Below are 17464 nucleotides of genomic sequence, written 5' to 3'. Positions count from 1 at the left end.
CAAGGCGGCGGGGAAACTACCCTCACTCAAAGAAGCAGATATAACCGCCTGGAACCAGCCTCGTGTCCCCTCACGAGCTGCATAAACCAGCCAGGAAGGGCACGGGTCCAATAAACATGTGGTGGCGCTCAATCTCCTCATAATCCTGTCTACTTCCTTCGGAGTCACAGGATCAAACTCCTCCCAGATAAACATCGACAAGACCGCCCGTGTCCTGTTCGTCAGACTCTGCCCAGTTGGAGTCCAGGCCGGTCCGAATCCGAGCGATTTTATCCAACAGATATTGACCAAATTCCTCAGCACGACCCTGCAAGGGCTGCTCCCTCACCTCCTGATTGAGGAGGGAGCGGGTCACCCTAAACAGGGCGGCCGGGCGATTATCTGTGGACGCGATGAGGGCGGAGAAGTAATTAGATCTCGCCGCTCTTATCGCTGCGAGATAAGACCTAATATGGGTTCTTAGTCGCAACCGGTCGGATTCGGATTGGCTGGACCTCCAACGGCACTCTAGGCCCCGTCTCCGACGCTTCATCTCCCGGAGCTCCGCAGAGAACCATGGGGCTCGCTGGGATCTGCGCCGGGTCAGGGGCCGCAAGGGTACAACTTGATCAAGTGCCTCCATGGCCGCCCTTTCCCAGGCTTCCACTAAGGCATCCGCCGAGTTGTGAGCAGGAGAGGCAGGTGGGGCCCCAAGTGCTGCCTGGAACCTGTCAGGATCCATTAAGCGCCTGGGGTGGTACCATCTAGTTGGCTCCGTATATCCATGGCGGGGGGTGGCAAAACGGAAGACCAGCCGCAGGAGGTGATGATCGGTCCATGACAGGGGCATAACAGTTGGAGAGCCCCCACCAAGATCATCAAACCACCGTCCAGATAAGAAAACCAAGTCAAGGGTGTGGCCTCCCTCATGAGTCGGTCCAAGAATTACCTGCGTCAGGTCCATGGCCGTCATGGAAGCCATGAACTCCCGAGCTAACTCAGATGATCCTCCTAGGGATGGTAGATTGAAGTCACCCAAAACTATAAGTTTGGGGAACTCAATCACCAACCCCGAGAGGACATCGAGTAGCTCAGGCAGGGCTGCCGCTGCGCGACTAGGTGAAAGGTACACCAGCAGCAAGCCCAACTGCGCCCAAGGACCACATCTCAAAAAGAGAGACTCACACCCGACTATCTGAGGAACGGTGGTCTCCCGCGGACATAGGGTATCCCTAATAACTACCGCCACTCCCCCGCCCCTATCATGAGCCCGGGGCTGGTGTAGCACCCGGAAACCTGGTGGGCAAAGATCAACCAAAGGAACACCGCCCTCTGGGCCCAACCAAGTCTCCGTGATGCAAGCCAGGTCCGCATGCTCACCCTCAACTAGATCCCGAACAAGGGGAGCCTTATTAGCAACGGACCTGGCATTCAGGTAGACCAGCCGGAGCTCAGGAGGCTGCACATCCTCGCTCCCGGGACCTCGGGGAAGAGACAGAGGGTCGGAGCGCCTCACTGCTTGTAGATAGCGGAGATGACCCTCCCGGTATCGATACGGCCCTCTGTTCATACACCAGCTGCCGTTCCCCAACGTCCTGGGAATTGGTAGTCCCATGACCCGCTCCCGAGCCTCAGAGGCAACCGCACCCCGCTCTCCCCCTTCGCGATCAATCCCAGGCCTGGCCTGAGCAACGGTTGTTGGACCACCCCCCTTAGCCAAACAACCACAGCCCACTCCCACCCCCCTCCCTAACCCCACAAAAAAATTTACTAAAAAATTATTCTTATTCCCTAAATTGGAAGCAAGGCGAGCTTCCAATTCTTGTACAGTGTGCAACAATTACTCAGAATTTTGAAACTGTGGCGTCTAAATTCTTGCAAAACATCTTTCAAGCTCCATACTGTGTTTCCAGTGTAGTTCTCCAATGTGAGGCTGGTGAAAATAAGACTAAAAACAAGATTGGGCAAACTTCATCTATTGGTTAATAGACTTGACTACTCTGTAGCTAACACTTTTTAATGAAAAAAACAACAAAAAGTTACAATATAAAGATTAAACAGCCTACAGAGAAAGATGCATTTTTACGGATTTTCTAAATCTACAGAAAAGGGGACCCTAGTGGAAATTGTAAATTGTTTTAAATAATTATATTAAAGATAAGTATGTTAAAGATTCAGGTTGTATTCATTTGCTAAGTAATTTGCATATTCAATTAATTTTAAAAAAATCTACATTAATATCATTAACAGTTACACCTCGAACATTAAAGAATTGCTATGATGATTCAGTGAATCTTCTAAAAATACTTCATGCTCTTTGGATACCAACAAACTAAAGAATGAGAGATGTGGAAGGGCAGAAAAAATTAGTGGAGGGCAGAGAGAAAAAGATAGAAGGATCAGATATATATCCTGAATGGAACTGGATCTTTTCAGAGTTCACCACCATACTGTCTACTAAAATTAATAGTTATGGACCCGATCACTAGAAATAACAATGAACGAGCAGAATATTTAATAAAGGAGATAATCTACCAACCGCTCCCTGATCTCATAATACTTTCACAAAAGTTTCTTTCAACATATAAATGACAAGAAACAAGGTAAGAAAACAGTTGGTCCAGTAAAGAGAGAAGATGGCAAGAAAGTAACAGGCAGTAGAGAGAAAGCAGAGCTAAACTCATTCTTTGCATCAGTCTTCACGCAAAAAGAAACTAATCCAAACTATCAAAAACATAACTATAAAAGACAGACTAGAAATAAAAATTAAAATAAGCAAGAAAATGGTAATAGAACACCTGTCTGACCTTGATGAATATAAATCACTGGGACCTGATGGATTACATTCCAGAGTTTTGAAGGAGCTGGCAGATGTCATCTCATCTGTACCATATCTTTAAAAAATCCTGTACCATATCTTTAAAAAATCCTGGAGCACCAGGCAACTACCAGAAGATTCAAAAAGAGCTGATGAGGTTCCCATCTTCAAAAAAGTAAAAAAACCAGACCCAGGAAACTACAGACCAATCAACCTAACATCAATACCTGGGAAGATACTAAATCCTTAGTAAAAGGCGAAAGATTTGTACGATCTGAAGAGAAACCAGAGTAGTAAGGCCAGCTATCAAACGGAATGGTTGTGTTGAGACGCCACTCTGAATGAGCGTGCCGATCTCACAGCTTTTTCTCTGTTCACGGTGGGTTTTTTAAAAGCCCCAAATCTCTCGGAGGCGCCCTGCTGAGCAGCTCACAACGGCGGTTCGAGCTGCAGAAAGCAGGAAAGCCTAGGAAAAAGCCGGGTGAAGGAGACGGCCCATTATGGCGGCCGTGAAGAAATGACAGCTGTCAAAAATAGCAGTGAGCTATCAGGACAGCAATTCAACTAACCTGGCAGAGGAAACACTCAGCAAACTCTTGTAAGTGTTCCAGATGGTGAAATTTTGCCGGAGAATTTCACAGAAGAGAAGAGAAGAGGAGAGGCCCCAGAGCGAAAGGGGATTCACCTCCCCTGTCAGATAACAGTGAGAAGGAAACAGGGATAAAAAGAGATCTGACCTTAAAGCAATAGGTTCACAGGCTGTAAGGACTGGAAATCAAGGGTGGTTTCTCTTTCTGGCTCTTGCAATAAAGCCAAGAAGGAGTTTAACAAAAAACAAAATAAACTTGAAGAGTGACAGTGCGGATTCAGCTGAGAGAGCGGACATCTTGAAGAAGAACTAACAACCAATTGGCATCAAAGAAGGGAAGAGTGACACTTATAACTTAAGAAGTGAACTATTTGTTTCAAAAAGTTTCAGAAGGGATAAGTGGTAATTGTTTTGAGAATTTAGACCAATAAGAATTAACTGAATATAACCTATGGTATGATTGATTTGGAGGACACTAATTAGGAACAAAAAGTTGAATGTTTAAGAAGGGAGAGAAAACCTATTTGTCCCCTTGTTGTATATAATAATATTCATAACTGAACTGGCTGTGAAATCTGGTTTTTATTGTTAAAGAATTGAATAATATTGGTTATATTATTGAGGTAATTTAATGGTTATATTATTGCTACATGTTTCTATATAGAAAAGTTAGGACTGTTTGAAATATAGACATTTGAAATTGATTAATATTGATTATTATGTTTTAGAAGCGTTAGTGTAATAGGTGTAATAGGTTGGATATTGTGTTAGCAACAAAATCTAGCTTTGTTAAGATATAAGTATAACCCTGGAAGAACGATAAATTCCCCAGGTGTGGTGGAGGGAAAGACAAAGATTGTGTATAAGTGGGAGGGTTGGCTGACGTCATTTAGAAAGATGACAAGCATCCCAAATCTCACAAGAGTTGGGACTGGAAGAAAGCAGATGACCCAAGCCTCATCAGTAGAATTAAGCCCAGCAGGGCAAAGATCTATAGAGGAGATGACGCCGTGGGAGAGAGCAAGCTCACTTAAAGACATACAAGCAATATTACAATCCATGCAAGAGGTTATGTTGAGAAATCATGAGGATTTAAAAAGAGAAATAGGTGAAATAAGGAATGATACTGGAGAACTTAAAGAGAGGATGGGAGCAATGGATGGAAAATTTGAATGTTTCCAACAGCAAATATTGAAAAATGAACAGAAATTATTAGAAATGGAGGATAGAATGAATAAGGAGGAAAGAAGAGTAGATGAAATGAATGAAAAACTTTTGCAAGCAAATAAAGAGTTAGAAAAAACCATCATACTGCTTGAAACTGAGAAAGCAGACCACTATTTACGTTTCCAAAACGTAAAGGAAGAGAAGGGGGAGGACCTCCCAGAAATGATGACGGACTTGCTAGCAAGGGCCCTAGGGACAGGGAAAGATGAGATGGCAAATGAGATTGATGAAATATATAGAATTCACACAAATTATGCAAGAAGAAATAACTTACCCAAGGAGGTACATATCAGATTTGTGAAGAAGTCAATTAGGGATGAGATTTTGCAGAGAACAAGGGATGATCGAATAGAATATAGAGGTAAACAACTAATTGTCCTCAAACAAGTCCCTAGGAGGGTAAGAGATCTGAGAAGGCCCTACCAACATATTACATCAAAATTAATAAGACAAAATATTAATTTTAGGTGGCTGATGCCAGAAGGGATTGTGGTGACCTGGCAAGAAAAAAGATATAGGTTAGATTCGATTGATAAAGCAGAAGAGTTTTTCCAGCAGCATCTAGGCAATGAAGATGAACTAGAAGAAAGAGAGTTAAGAGAAGGGAACAATGCAGAGAGATATGATAGAAAGACACGGAAATCACAAGACAAAGAACAGGAAACAGAGAGAAGAGAAAAAATGAGAATGCACCATGATAACAATGATGTGAGTAGACACAAAGAAGTTAAGGAAGACAGACCAACAAGGGCAACAAGATCAAAACAGAGGCAATAATATAGAAATATTAACAGTATTATCATTAAATGTGAATGGACTAAACTCCCCAGCTAAGAGAAATATAATTTTGAATAAGCTCAGTAAGAAAAATTTAGATATAACAATTCTACAAGAAACACATATAAAGACTCAAGATTAGGATCTATTAAACTACCCTAAGTTAGGAATTAAATTTGTATCGCTTTCACAGCAGAAGAAAGGAGGAATTGTGATATACGTTAAAAAAAGAATCCCAGCAAGACAAATTTATCGACATGAGGAAGGTAGAATATTGATTATTGAAATTTCCTTGAATAAAAAAAAGGTCGCCCTGGTAGGAATTTATGCACCCAATGAAAAACAAAGACAATTTTATAAGAAATTGCATAAGGTTATTGCTGATATGGAATATGAGAACATTTGTATAATTGGCTATTTTAATGCAATTATAGACAGAGAATAAGATTATAAGAGTGAGGAAGTTAGGAAACAAACCAGGAGAATATTACCCAGTACTTTTTTAAAAAATGGTGGAGGAATTAAATATTCAAGATAGTTGGAGGGAGAGAAATTTGAATGAAAAGCAATTTACATACTATTCTGGGCGGCATCAATTGTGGTCTAGAATTGACAACGAAAGAACTAAATTCAGACATTGATGATATAATAATAGATATTAATACTTGGGCAGATCATAATCCCATTGTAATTAAATGGAAAGAACAGAAGACAACAACAAGGAGGTGGACTCTTAAAAGGCAATCCTAAGCCAAACAGAATTTAAGCATAAGACGGAGGAACAAATGCGGACATTCGTCCAGATAAATAAGAAATTTATGGGATACGGCCAAAGCAGTTATGAGAGGAACTGCAATTGTGTATATGGCTAATGAATATAAAAAGAAAAGGCAATATCGAAAAAGTTTAGAGGATGAACATAAAAAATTAGAATTAGAACTACAAAAAACCCCACAATGTAGAGATTTAAAACAACAGCTGGATTTAAATAAGCATAAATTGAATATTATAGAAAAGGGAGAAATGGCACAAAAACGTTTTTGAGCAGGCAAATAAACCTGGGAGATGGCTGGCCTATAGATTGAAAAAACAAAAAGATAATACATGGATTAGTAAATTACGTAATCAAGCTCCGCCATCTTCAGAATTTAAAGGAAGGAATGGTGAAGGAGAGCATCAGTCACGAATGGAGAGTATACAAGGAGCTGAAGGAGCTACTCTGCAGAATGATAAAGAACCCCAGCAAACTACAGGAGTGGATCAGACCCAGGTATCAACAGAAGAGGTTAGAGAACAAAGAATGACACGAGCTGCAATCAGACAAATGAGACAAGAACAAGAACAACAGAAAGCTACAATTATATTCTCAAAAACCTACTTACAGTGAAGCAGTTGGAGGAGCGAAACCGAAGAGAGTGCAGGTGGTTTTGGAAGAGGCGCTCCAAAAGCTTCAGGTCGCAAAAGATGGCGACAAAGTTTCTAACTTGGAATGTTAATGGATTAAATTCTCCGTGCAAGAGAAAGTATTTCAGTATTTAAAACAATTTAGAAATGATGTTATTTGTCTACAGGAAACGCATATCCGAGCAGCTGATCAAAAGTATTTGATAAATTTTAGGCTGGGCACACAGTTTATTGCATCTGCTCCTGACAAGAAAAATGGAGTAGTTATATATGTTAGGAACAACTTAACAGCTAACTTAATTGAAACAGATAAACAAGGAAGATATGTTATAATTGAACTATTAATGGAAGGCAAGAAAATACTTTTGGTTGGATTATACGCTCCTAATCAACAGCAAGGAGAATTTTATAAACTATTACATAGCAAGATAATTCAATGGGATTACAAATCTTGTATTTTTATGGGAGATTGGAATGGGGTTTTGGATGTACAAATGGACAAAAAAGGCTAAGTCATGCCAGATTGCCTAAATCTTTTTTTGAGATGAAAGATGATTTGGAATTGAGAGATGTTTGGAGAAAAAGAAATTTGCAAGAAAAAGACTTTACTTTTTTCTCTGATAGGCATCAATCTTTCTCCCGGATTGATTTTGTATTAATTACTAATGATTTCTTTTCTAGGATTATAGTCCAGTATGGTTGGAAATAGAAAAAGACAATGGAGACAGACGGTCTTGGCGACTAAATGAAAATTTGTTTAGATATCAAGAAAATGAGGAAGAGTGTAAAAAACAGATGAAAGAATTTTTTAATATGAATATGCATAAGGGCACTTCTATTGAGATGGTTTGGGATGCAAGTAAAGCTTATATGAGAGGAGTGTTAATATATTTGAATAATAAATACAGACGTAAACTGGAACATAGGCGAAAAGAATTAAGAGGAGGAAATTAAGAGGAAAGAGAAGGCTTAAATTTTGAATCCATCTGACAGGAAGATTAAAGAGGTAATTACTTTACTAAGAGGCCAGTTTGATATGGTGATGGCAGATCAAATGGCTACCAATTTACGGTATGCTAAACATAATACTTTTTGCAATGCTAATAAGCCAGGTAGGTGGTTAGCTTACTTGTTAAGGAAGAAACAAAGGTCACGTAATATAGATAAATAGATTATAAGGGTAAAGTGGTGTTTCAGCAGAATCTTATTAAAAAGGCCTTTGTTGATTTTTATTCTAAGTTGTATGTTAGAGACAAGATTCAAGGTGTAGATATAGATATCTACGAGAAGTTAATATCCCTGTTCTTACACAAGAGCAAAGGGAAGAGATGAATCAATTGATAAATGATGAAGAAATTATTCTAGCAATTAAGCAATTAAAGGTGGGTAAAGCACCAGGAACAGACAGTTTGACTGCCGTCTATTATTTATTTATTTATTATAAAGATTTACAGTCAGAAATGGTGGAACCTTTAAGAGAATTGTTTAGGACAATTCAATTGGGAGGAGAAGTGCCTCCATCATGGAAAACAGCTTTTACCTCGCTGATTCCGAAGGAAGATCAAGATGCCACCCAAGCCAAAAACTATAGGCCAATATCGCTTTTAAATACTGATTACACGATATTTACAAAAATTTTAGCAAATAGATTAATGAAGGTAATGCAGCAAATGATTCATAGTGACCAAACTGGATTTATAAGTGGTAGACAAATGAAGAATAATGTGAGACATATTGTAGACTTATTGGAATTTTGGGATAGAAATAAGCAGGTTCCTGCAGCGCTGATCTTTTTGGATGCTGAAAAAGCCTTTGATCAATTGGATTGGCAATTTTTATTTAAGGCATTGGAGAAAATGGAGTTTGGGGAAAATTTTTTACAATCTATTAGAGCAATATACCAGAAGCAAACAGCTCAAATAATAGTTAATGGTAGTTTGACAGAAACATGTAATATTGAAAAGGGTACAAGACAGGGGTGTCCGTTGTCACCTTTGCTGTTTGTTTTAACATTGGAAATATTATTGATGAAAATACGAGACTCAAATAAAATTAAGGGAATCAAAATAAGAAATCAAGTTTATAGATTGAGAGCGTTTGTGGATGACCTGGCTATTACAGTAAGTCAGCCGACTTACTCAGTTGTAGAGTTGATGGAGATAATAACTTTATATGGGAAAGTTTCTGGATTTAAGATAAATACGCAAAAAACTAAAATATTGTCTAAAAATATGACTATAGAACAAAAGGTTCTCTTAGAAGAGTTAACGGGATTTGAAATAGTTAAAAAGACTAAATATTTGGGGGTATATCTTTCAGCTTCAAATGTGAAATTATATAAAAATAATTATGAATTGTTATGGTTAAAAATACAAAAAGAGTTAGATGGTTGGAAAAAATTACAATTATCCTTATTGGGAAGAATTGCAGCAGTAAAAATGAATGTTTTGCCAAAATTTTTATTTTTGTTTCAAATGATACCTATACTTAAAAAGGATTCAAATTTTGAGGAATGGCAGAAAGGTATTAATAAATTTGCTTGGGCAGGGAAAAAACCACGAGTTAAATTTAAGATAATGCAAGATATACGTGAAAGAGGTGGTCTTAAAATGCCTAATCTTAAATTATATTATGAGGCTGCTGCTTTATCATCAATAAGTGATTGGTTCAATTTAACACAAGGGAGATTATTAAATCTGGAGGGCTATGATTTGTTATTTGGTTGGCATGCATATTTATTGTATGATAAGAAGGTGGATAATGTGTTTAAGATACATATATTAAGGTATGCTCTGTTGCGAGTATGGAAAAAATATCGACATAAGTTAAATTATAAAATACCAATTTAGACAATACCTAAACATGCAATAGAAAATATCAATGTTGGATTTAAACATGATGAGATTACATACAAAGAAATTTTAAGGATAGAAAGGAATGTATGGCAATTAAAGCCATATAATATTTTAAAAGAAGAAAAGATTGTACAAACTTGGTTTCAGTATGGGCAGTTACAAGCAAGATGGAAAGAAGATCAGAAAGTTGGTATTTCGATAACTGATGGAAATTTGGTAAAACAAATTAGAGATCAAGGGCAAGCAAGAAGGATAATAATAAACCTTTATTGTCAAAGTACAACATGTGTACATTGAGATTAGCTGAGCCTCCCCCCATGCTCTCTCCCCCCAACACACAGTGACAACAAACCCTCCATCCCACCACACTATGTGAACCAACTACACCACACACTGGCCTCCCAAGTCAATTCTGCATAAGATTATGTCCTATTTAAAAGTCTAACAGCCCACGGATAAAAGCTATTTTTCAGCCTGTTGGTATGGCTGGCTATATTCCTATATCTCCTACCGGATGGTAGGAGAGTAAAGAGATACCGTCCAGGGTGTGAGTCATCCCTGAGAATCTTCCTCACTCTTCCAAGGCAACGCGCCCTGGCGATGTCATCCAGTGGTGTCAGGGAACAGCCCACAATGTCTTGTGCTGTGCTCACTACCCTCTGCAATACTTTCCTATCCGCGGCTGTCAGACCAGCATACCAAACCACAATACCATACGAGAGGACGCTCTCTATAGTAGACCGGTAAAAGAGGGTCATTAGCTGTTGTTCTACCCTGTTCTTCCGCAAGACCCTAAGAAAGTGAAGCCTCTGTTGGGCCTTTCTAGCCACCTGAGTTGTGTTAACTTTCCAGGTCAGATCTTCACAGAGGTAGACTCCCAGAAATTTAAAGGAGGAAACTCTCTCTACACAGTTCTCTCCAATGTAAAGGGGGGCAGGTTCCTCCTTTTTTCTCCGGAAGTTAACACCATCTCTTTCGTCTTGCCGATGTTTAGGTGCAAGTTGTTGTTACTACACCATATGGATAGTTTTTGTACCTCCACCCTTTATGCTGTCTCATCCCCACCTGTAATAAGACCCACCACAGTTGTATCATCTGCAAACTTGATTATCGCAGTGGATGGGTCAGATGATACACAATCATAAGTGTATAAAGAGTACAGGTAGGGGCTAAGCACACAGCCCTGTGGCGTGCCGGTGCAAAGCTTCAGGGGGTGGACAAAGCAGAGCCGACCCTCACTGTTTGTAACCGATCCCTAAGAAAGTCTTGAATCCAATCGCAGATGGCGGGGGAGAATTTCAAGTCAGTCAGCTTCTCGATGAGAATGCTTGGCAAAATGGTGTTGAAAGCCGAGCTGTAGTCAACAAAAAGCATCCTAACGTAACTTCCAGGCTTCTCAAGATGACTTGCTACAGAGTGTAAAGCAGTAGCTATGGCATCGTCTGTCGACCTATTTCCCCTGTAGGCAAATTGATGTTTATCAAAGTCCAGTGGGAGGCATGTTCTAAGATGTTGGAGAACCAATCTTTCGAAGAATTTCATGACTACAGACGTTAATGTAGTCATTCAGGCACTCAACTGCAGTTTTCTTGGGGACTGGGACAATGGTAGCTGCTTTCAAGCATGATGGTACACATGCCGTTTGCAAGGAGATGTTAAAAATCCTTGTCAGGACCCCTGCTAATTGATCGGCACAATTCCTGACCACTATCCCCAGCACCCCATCTGGGCCTGCAGCTTTGCTGGGATTCACAGCCTTCAATACAGCTCTCACTTGGTGTTCACACAGGGTGAGTGGCTGAGAGTCAGAAGGCCGGCCACCAAAGGCTATGGGGTCTGGTCTTTTAACCTCGTAGCGGGCGAAGATGTTCAGCTCCTCAGCCAACGAGGCATTGGTGTTTGCCATGCTCCTCGTGCTGCCCTTATAGTTGGATAAGTGCTGCAGTCCCTGCCATACTTGCCTCGGATCGTTGTTCGCTAAATGGTTCTCCACCTTTTGTTTGTATTGTTGTTTTGCCATCCTAATGCCTCTTCTGAGATTTGCCCTGGCCTCTCTGTATCTGTCCCTGTCCCCCGCCTTAAAGGCAGAATCCCGGGCTCTCAGGAGTGTTCGTATCTCTGCAGTCATCCAGGGTTTACAGTTCCGGTAAACTCTAATGCACTTATCCGTTGTTACACTATCAGTGCATGTTCTAATATAAGAGAGTACGGCATCTGTATATGAATTTAGATCTTGTTCTTCAAATATACTCTAGTCAGTGGCTTCAAAGCAGTCCTGCAACTGACTGAGAGCACCCACTGGCCAGGTTCTGACCCTTTTTGTGACTGCCTGAGTCCTTTTCCTGAGAGGAACATACTTTGGGCACAACAGGAGTGAAAGATGGTCAGATGTACCCAGGTGGGGAAGAGGGAAAGCTCTGTATGCCTGTTTCAGATTGGAATACACATGGTCCAAAGTGTTCTTCCCTCTGGTGGAAACTGTCTTCAGACAAGCTTGATTGAAGTCCCCAGCCACGACAAGAGCGCCCTCTGGGTGAGTTTGCTGCTGCCTGGTGATGACGTCATACAGCTTAGAAAGTGCCATGTTGACATTGGCATCAGGTGGAACATAAACAGCTATAATTGATAGAAATTGATTCAGAAATGGAACTTGTCAAAGATTGTATGACAAAATGGGCCCAGAATTTTCAAGAGGTTATAACAATGGATATTTGGGAAAAGATTTGGGTCAGAAATGTAAAATTTACACAGGCTCAAAACTTAAGAGAGATTTTTATAAAATGTTTTATAGGTGGCACTTAGACCCTAAAAAATTAGCATGTATCTGAACTGTCAGCCTAAATGTTGGAGGTGTGGCTGTGAGGATGAAACGTATTATCATATATGGAGGACTTGTAAAAAAGTCAAAGCTTTTTGGATTAAAATTTGGTGGAACATGCAAAAGATATTTAAGAAAAAGATAAGGTTTTCTCCACAGTTGTTTTTGTTGGGTATTATTACAGATTTTACTGTTATAGATACTAAATTGATGTTGAATTTAATTACGGCAGCAAGACTTTTAGTAGCACAATATTGGAAGAAGGAGGAACTGCCTACTATAGAAGAGTGGACTCTCTACATGGGGCTTCCCTTGAAGACTACTCGGAGGCTCCAACTGGTACAGAATGCGGCCGCGAGAGTTGTCTTGGGAGTTTCCCGGTACTCCCATGTTACACCTTTGCTCCGCGAGCTGCATTGGTTACCAGTTGTCTTCCGGGTGAGGTTCAAGGTCTTGGTTATGATCTTTAAGTCCTTACATGGCATGGGTCCGGGATACCTCGAGGACCACCTGCTGCCGGCGTCAACTCCCCTCCGCCCTGTGCGTGCCCACAGAGAGGGCCTCCTCAGGGTGCCTCCGGTCAGGGAATGTTGACTGGTGGCCCCCAGGGGGAGGGCCTTCTCTGTGGGTGCTCCGGCATTATGGAACCAACTGCCGGTTGAGCTCCGGATGGCATCGGACCTTCGATCCTTCCGTCGCGGGTTGAAGACCCACTTATTTGAATTAGCTGATCTGGCCTGATGGGGGAATATGGGTTTTTTAATTGGTTTTTATTATTCTATCATTGTTGTATTTTAATTGGGCATTGGTTTAATTTTCTTTTAATTTTTGTATAGCTATTTATATATGCCCTGTGAACCGCCCTGAGTCCCTTGGGAGAAGGGCGGTATAGAAATCAAATAAATGAAATGAATGAATGAAATGAAAGTTTCTAACTTGGTGGAAATGGCAAAGATTTCAGCATATTTGAAAGAACAATCACAACAGAGATATATTGTGGAATGGAGAAGATGGATTGAATATATTCAGAATAAATATGGGACGGAAAAGTTTCATTTAGCATTTGAATAAGTATTGGTTTTATATGGTGTATTATTAGTTATTTGTGAGTAATATAGTTATGTTTAAGGAGAGTTAAAGTGCGATAGAATTTAATATTTTATTTTTGTTTGTTAGCATATTTTAGCTTAAGTTTGTAAGTTTATACCCTGTATTCAGCTCTGGGAAGGGGGGGAGGGGAGAGTAGGGGAGGGTTGGGGGGAGGGGAGGGGGAGGGAGGGAGTTTTTCCTTTTAAAAATGTACTGTAAAACTTTTCAATTAAAAAAAGAAAGAAATTCTATCTATATTAGAGATTTTTATGCACCCCAAATTTATAAATCTAGGAAGTGTAATTACATATAAAGATCTCTTAGACAAAAATGGAGACCTGAAAACAAGAAAAAGATTATCAGAAGATGGTGTAGAGTTGGAATGGTGGACATACTTACAAATACAGTCACGATACAGAAAAGATAAAAAAGAACCAGGGATAAAATTAGAGCATACACAATTAGATAAAATTCTTCTAGGAACAGAAGATCGAATGATAAAAAAGATATATCAATATTTATTAGAACAGGATTTGTTAGAAGAACAGGTAAAAGAAACAATGTTAACCTGGAGTAAAAATGTTGGTTATAATATTGACTTAGATAATTGGCAATTACTATGGGATAGAAATAGGAGGTTAACACTAGCCACCTCCTATAAAGAGAATTTGTACAAGATGTTTTATAGATGGCATCTTCCCCCTACAAGGTTAGCAAAAATAGATTAAAAAAATCTCACCAATGTGCTGGAAATGCAGAAGGCTTCCAGGGACCTACTATCATATGTGGTGGGAATGTTCAGAAGCGCAAAAGTTTTGGCAGCAGATAAAAAATTGGTTGGAAGAAATATTACGGCAAAAAATTGATTTAAAACCAGAAATCTTTTTATTAGGAATTATTAATGATAATTTCAGTAAAGCATCTCTCTACTTATTAGTACATATCTTAACTGCAGCAAGACTGGCATATGCCCAAAAATGGAAAAGAAAGGAAACACCCATTGAAGAAGAAATAATAGATAAAATTTTATCCTGTGCTGAAATGGACAGGTTAACCCTAGAGATCAAAAATAAGAACGAAACGGAGTATTATGAAATTTGGCAAAATTTGTACAATTGCTGAGATGAACATTGTTTGATTGGTTAATAATGTAAGGATTTCTTATTAGCATCTATATAATGGGCATAACTGAAAGATATGTAAAGGACTGAATGACAGTTTACTAAAAAAACCGACAAATGTTATATGTACAGTTTGTTATACTCTGTCCTGTTATAGACTGTATTTTAGGTTTTTGTTATTTCTTTCTGTAACATAAGATAATACTAATAGTAGTGTTGCAGCTAGGGATGTTGAATCATGTCCACTTTTGTTTTTAAATGTATATTTAATAAAACTTTCTTTAATAAATAAATAAATAAATAAATCCTTAGTAAGACCACACCTGGAATACTGCATCCAGTTTTGGTCACCACATTACAAAAAAGATCTTGAGACTTTGGAAAAAGTGCAAAGAAGAGCAACTAAGGTGATTAAGGGCCTGGAAACTAAAACATGAAAAATGGTTGCAGGAACTGGATATAGCCAGTCTAGAGGTAAGAACTAGGGTGTGTGTGACATGATCGCAATATTCCAGTATTTGAGGGGCTGTCACAAAAAAGGGGGTCAACTTATTTTCCAAAGCACCAGAAGGTAAGATAAGAAACAATGGATGGAAACTAATAAAGGAGAGAAGCAACCTGGAATTAAGGAGAAACTTTCTAACAGGACAATTAACCAGTGGAACAGCTTGCCTTCAGAAGTTATACATGCTTCATCACTGGAAGTCTTTAAGAAAAGACTATATACCTGTCTGAAATGGTATAAGATCTCCTGCTTGAGCAGGGAGTTGGAGTAGAAGACCTCCAAGGTCCCTTCCAGCTCTATTTTGGTTGAAGTAGAACTGGAAGACAGATTTCCCATAGTTCCTTGGGTTCTCTGAAAATATTTCATATTTACTGTGAACTGCCTAAAATGATCTTTTATAAAACAGGCAGCCATGTATATTTCTAAATAAAAAGATTAAGTCCCATCTATTTTAGAGGACGAGAGATTAAATTCCTACTGAAATCAATATTAGATGGGTTGATTGTATCTTAAGTATTTGTTTTCTGAAATGTTTCTAATATCCAAGGTAAAACAAAGCAATATTTATATATAACTTACCTTTAATGTTCTAGTTGGAGCCCAGCCAGTGCCATCAATAGAATGTTCTCTCAATAAACTGAAAGAGATAACAAAATATTATCTTACAAATACAATTCACAACTTTAAATACACTAGGTTTTAGAAATGCAATCAATGTAACAAAACATGCACATTCACTTAATACTGTAGACTAATATTTTACAAGTATTGCCAGAGTATATTTGCATTATAAAAAGTTCTGAAAGTATCATATTATTATATTTATATCAAATATAAGTAGTCTTCAACGTACAACCATTTGTTTAGTGACCAAAGTTACAAAAGTGAATTAAGATTGTTTCTCACACTTATGACCATTGTAGCATCCCCATTGTAGCATCCCTATGGTCACGTGATCAAAATTCAGATAGAATAGAATAGAATAGAATAGAATAGAATAGAATAGAATAGAATAGAATAGAATAGAATAGAATAGAATAGAATAGAATAGAATAGAATAGAATAGAATAGAATAGAATTGGAAGGGACTTTGGAGTCCAGCCCCCTGCTCAAGCAGGAGAACGTACACTGTCTCAGACAGGTGAATGTCCAGTCTCCTCTTAAAAATCTCCAGTGATGGAGCACCCACGATTTCTGGGGGTAAGCTATTCCACTGGTTGATTGTCCTCAACTGTCAGGAAGTTTCTCCTTAATTCCAGGTTGCTTCTCTCTTTGATCAGTTTCCAACCATTGGTTCTCACCCTTCCCTCTGGTGCTTTGGTGAACAACCTGGCCCCATCTGCCCTTTGGCAGCCCCTAAGACAGCTGCAGTGTCCTAGGGCAGGGCTTTTCAACCTTTTCACCACTTTTAGAATATGGCAACATCCAAGTACCACCAGTTGCCTAGCTCCAGCCATCTCTCACTTAGGCTTGTGCGATGCTGCCACCAATTCAGCTCATTCCCCTCCCCCGCTACCACTTTTCTAGGATTGTGGCATACCACCTGCCAGGTGCCAATGTACCACAGGTGGTACCCGTACCACTGGTTGAAAAGCCCTGTCCTAGGGTCATGTGATCATTTTTTGCAACCTTCTGACAACCAAAGTCAATGAGGAAGCTGGATTCCCTTAACAACTGTTACTAACTTAACAACTGCAATGATTCACTTAACAACTGTGGCAAGTAAGGTCTTAAAATGGGACAAAACTCACTTAACAACTGCTTAGCAACAGAAATTTTGGGCTGAATTATGGTCATAAATTGAGACTTACCTGTATGAACAGATATAAAATGATATGTTTATTTTTTAAAAGATACGGAATTATACGTGATTCTTGAAGATGTTGTTTCTTCAGATAATAACGACTGAAATTATTAATTTTGCTAGGGCTTTTCCCCCTCATATTCCTCTTAATCTGCCTTCTTGCTTGACTATTCTATTAAACATGACTATTAGTCTATTATCACTGACATGGTAAAGAATCTTTTTTATGACAATTTTAGTTATATGAACATTGATATTAGCTGCGAAGTTGTGTCCGACTCATCGTGACCCTATGGACAACGTTCCTCCAGGCCTTCCTGTCCTCTACCATCTTCTGGAGTCCATTTAAGCTCATGCTTAATGCTTCAGTGATTCCATCCAGCCACCTCATTCTCTATCGTCCCTTTCTTCTATTGCCCTCAATCTTTCCCAGCATTAGGCTTTTCTCCAGTGAGTCCTCATTAGGTGGCCAAAGTAT

The 17464-nt window shown here is 39.3% G+C and overlaps 1 protein-coding gene across 5 annotated transcripts in view; it reads right to left on the bottom strand.

Annotated features, from left to right (window-relative positions):
- UBE2F (ubiquitin conjugating enzyme E2 F (putative)) overlaps positions 1–17464 on the bottom strand; it is a 148791-nt gene that overhangs the window by 23195 nt on the left and 108132 nt on the right. For all 5 annotated transcript variants that reach the window (XR_014024568.1, XR_014024569.1, XM_081313363.1 and 2 more), the window contains exon 7: positions 15762–15819. Coding sequence is in view for 3 of the 5 variants with exons in the window: in XM_081313363.1 (XP_081169489.1) it covers positions 15762–15819 (58 nt within the window). In the remaining 2 variants the exon portion in view is untranslated. The remainder of the gene's footprint in view (positions 1–15761; positions 15820–17464) is intronic.

Source organism: Vipera berus, assembly GCF_964194415.1.
Source record: "Vipera berus genome assembly, chromosome: 1".
Classification (NCBI taxonomy): Eukaryota; Metazoa; Chordata; class Lepidosauria; order Squamata; family Viperidae; genus Vipera; species Vipera berus.
This window is presented reverse-complemented; position numbering and strand designations above follow the sequence as displayed.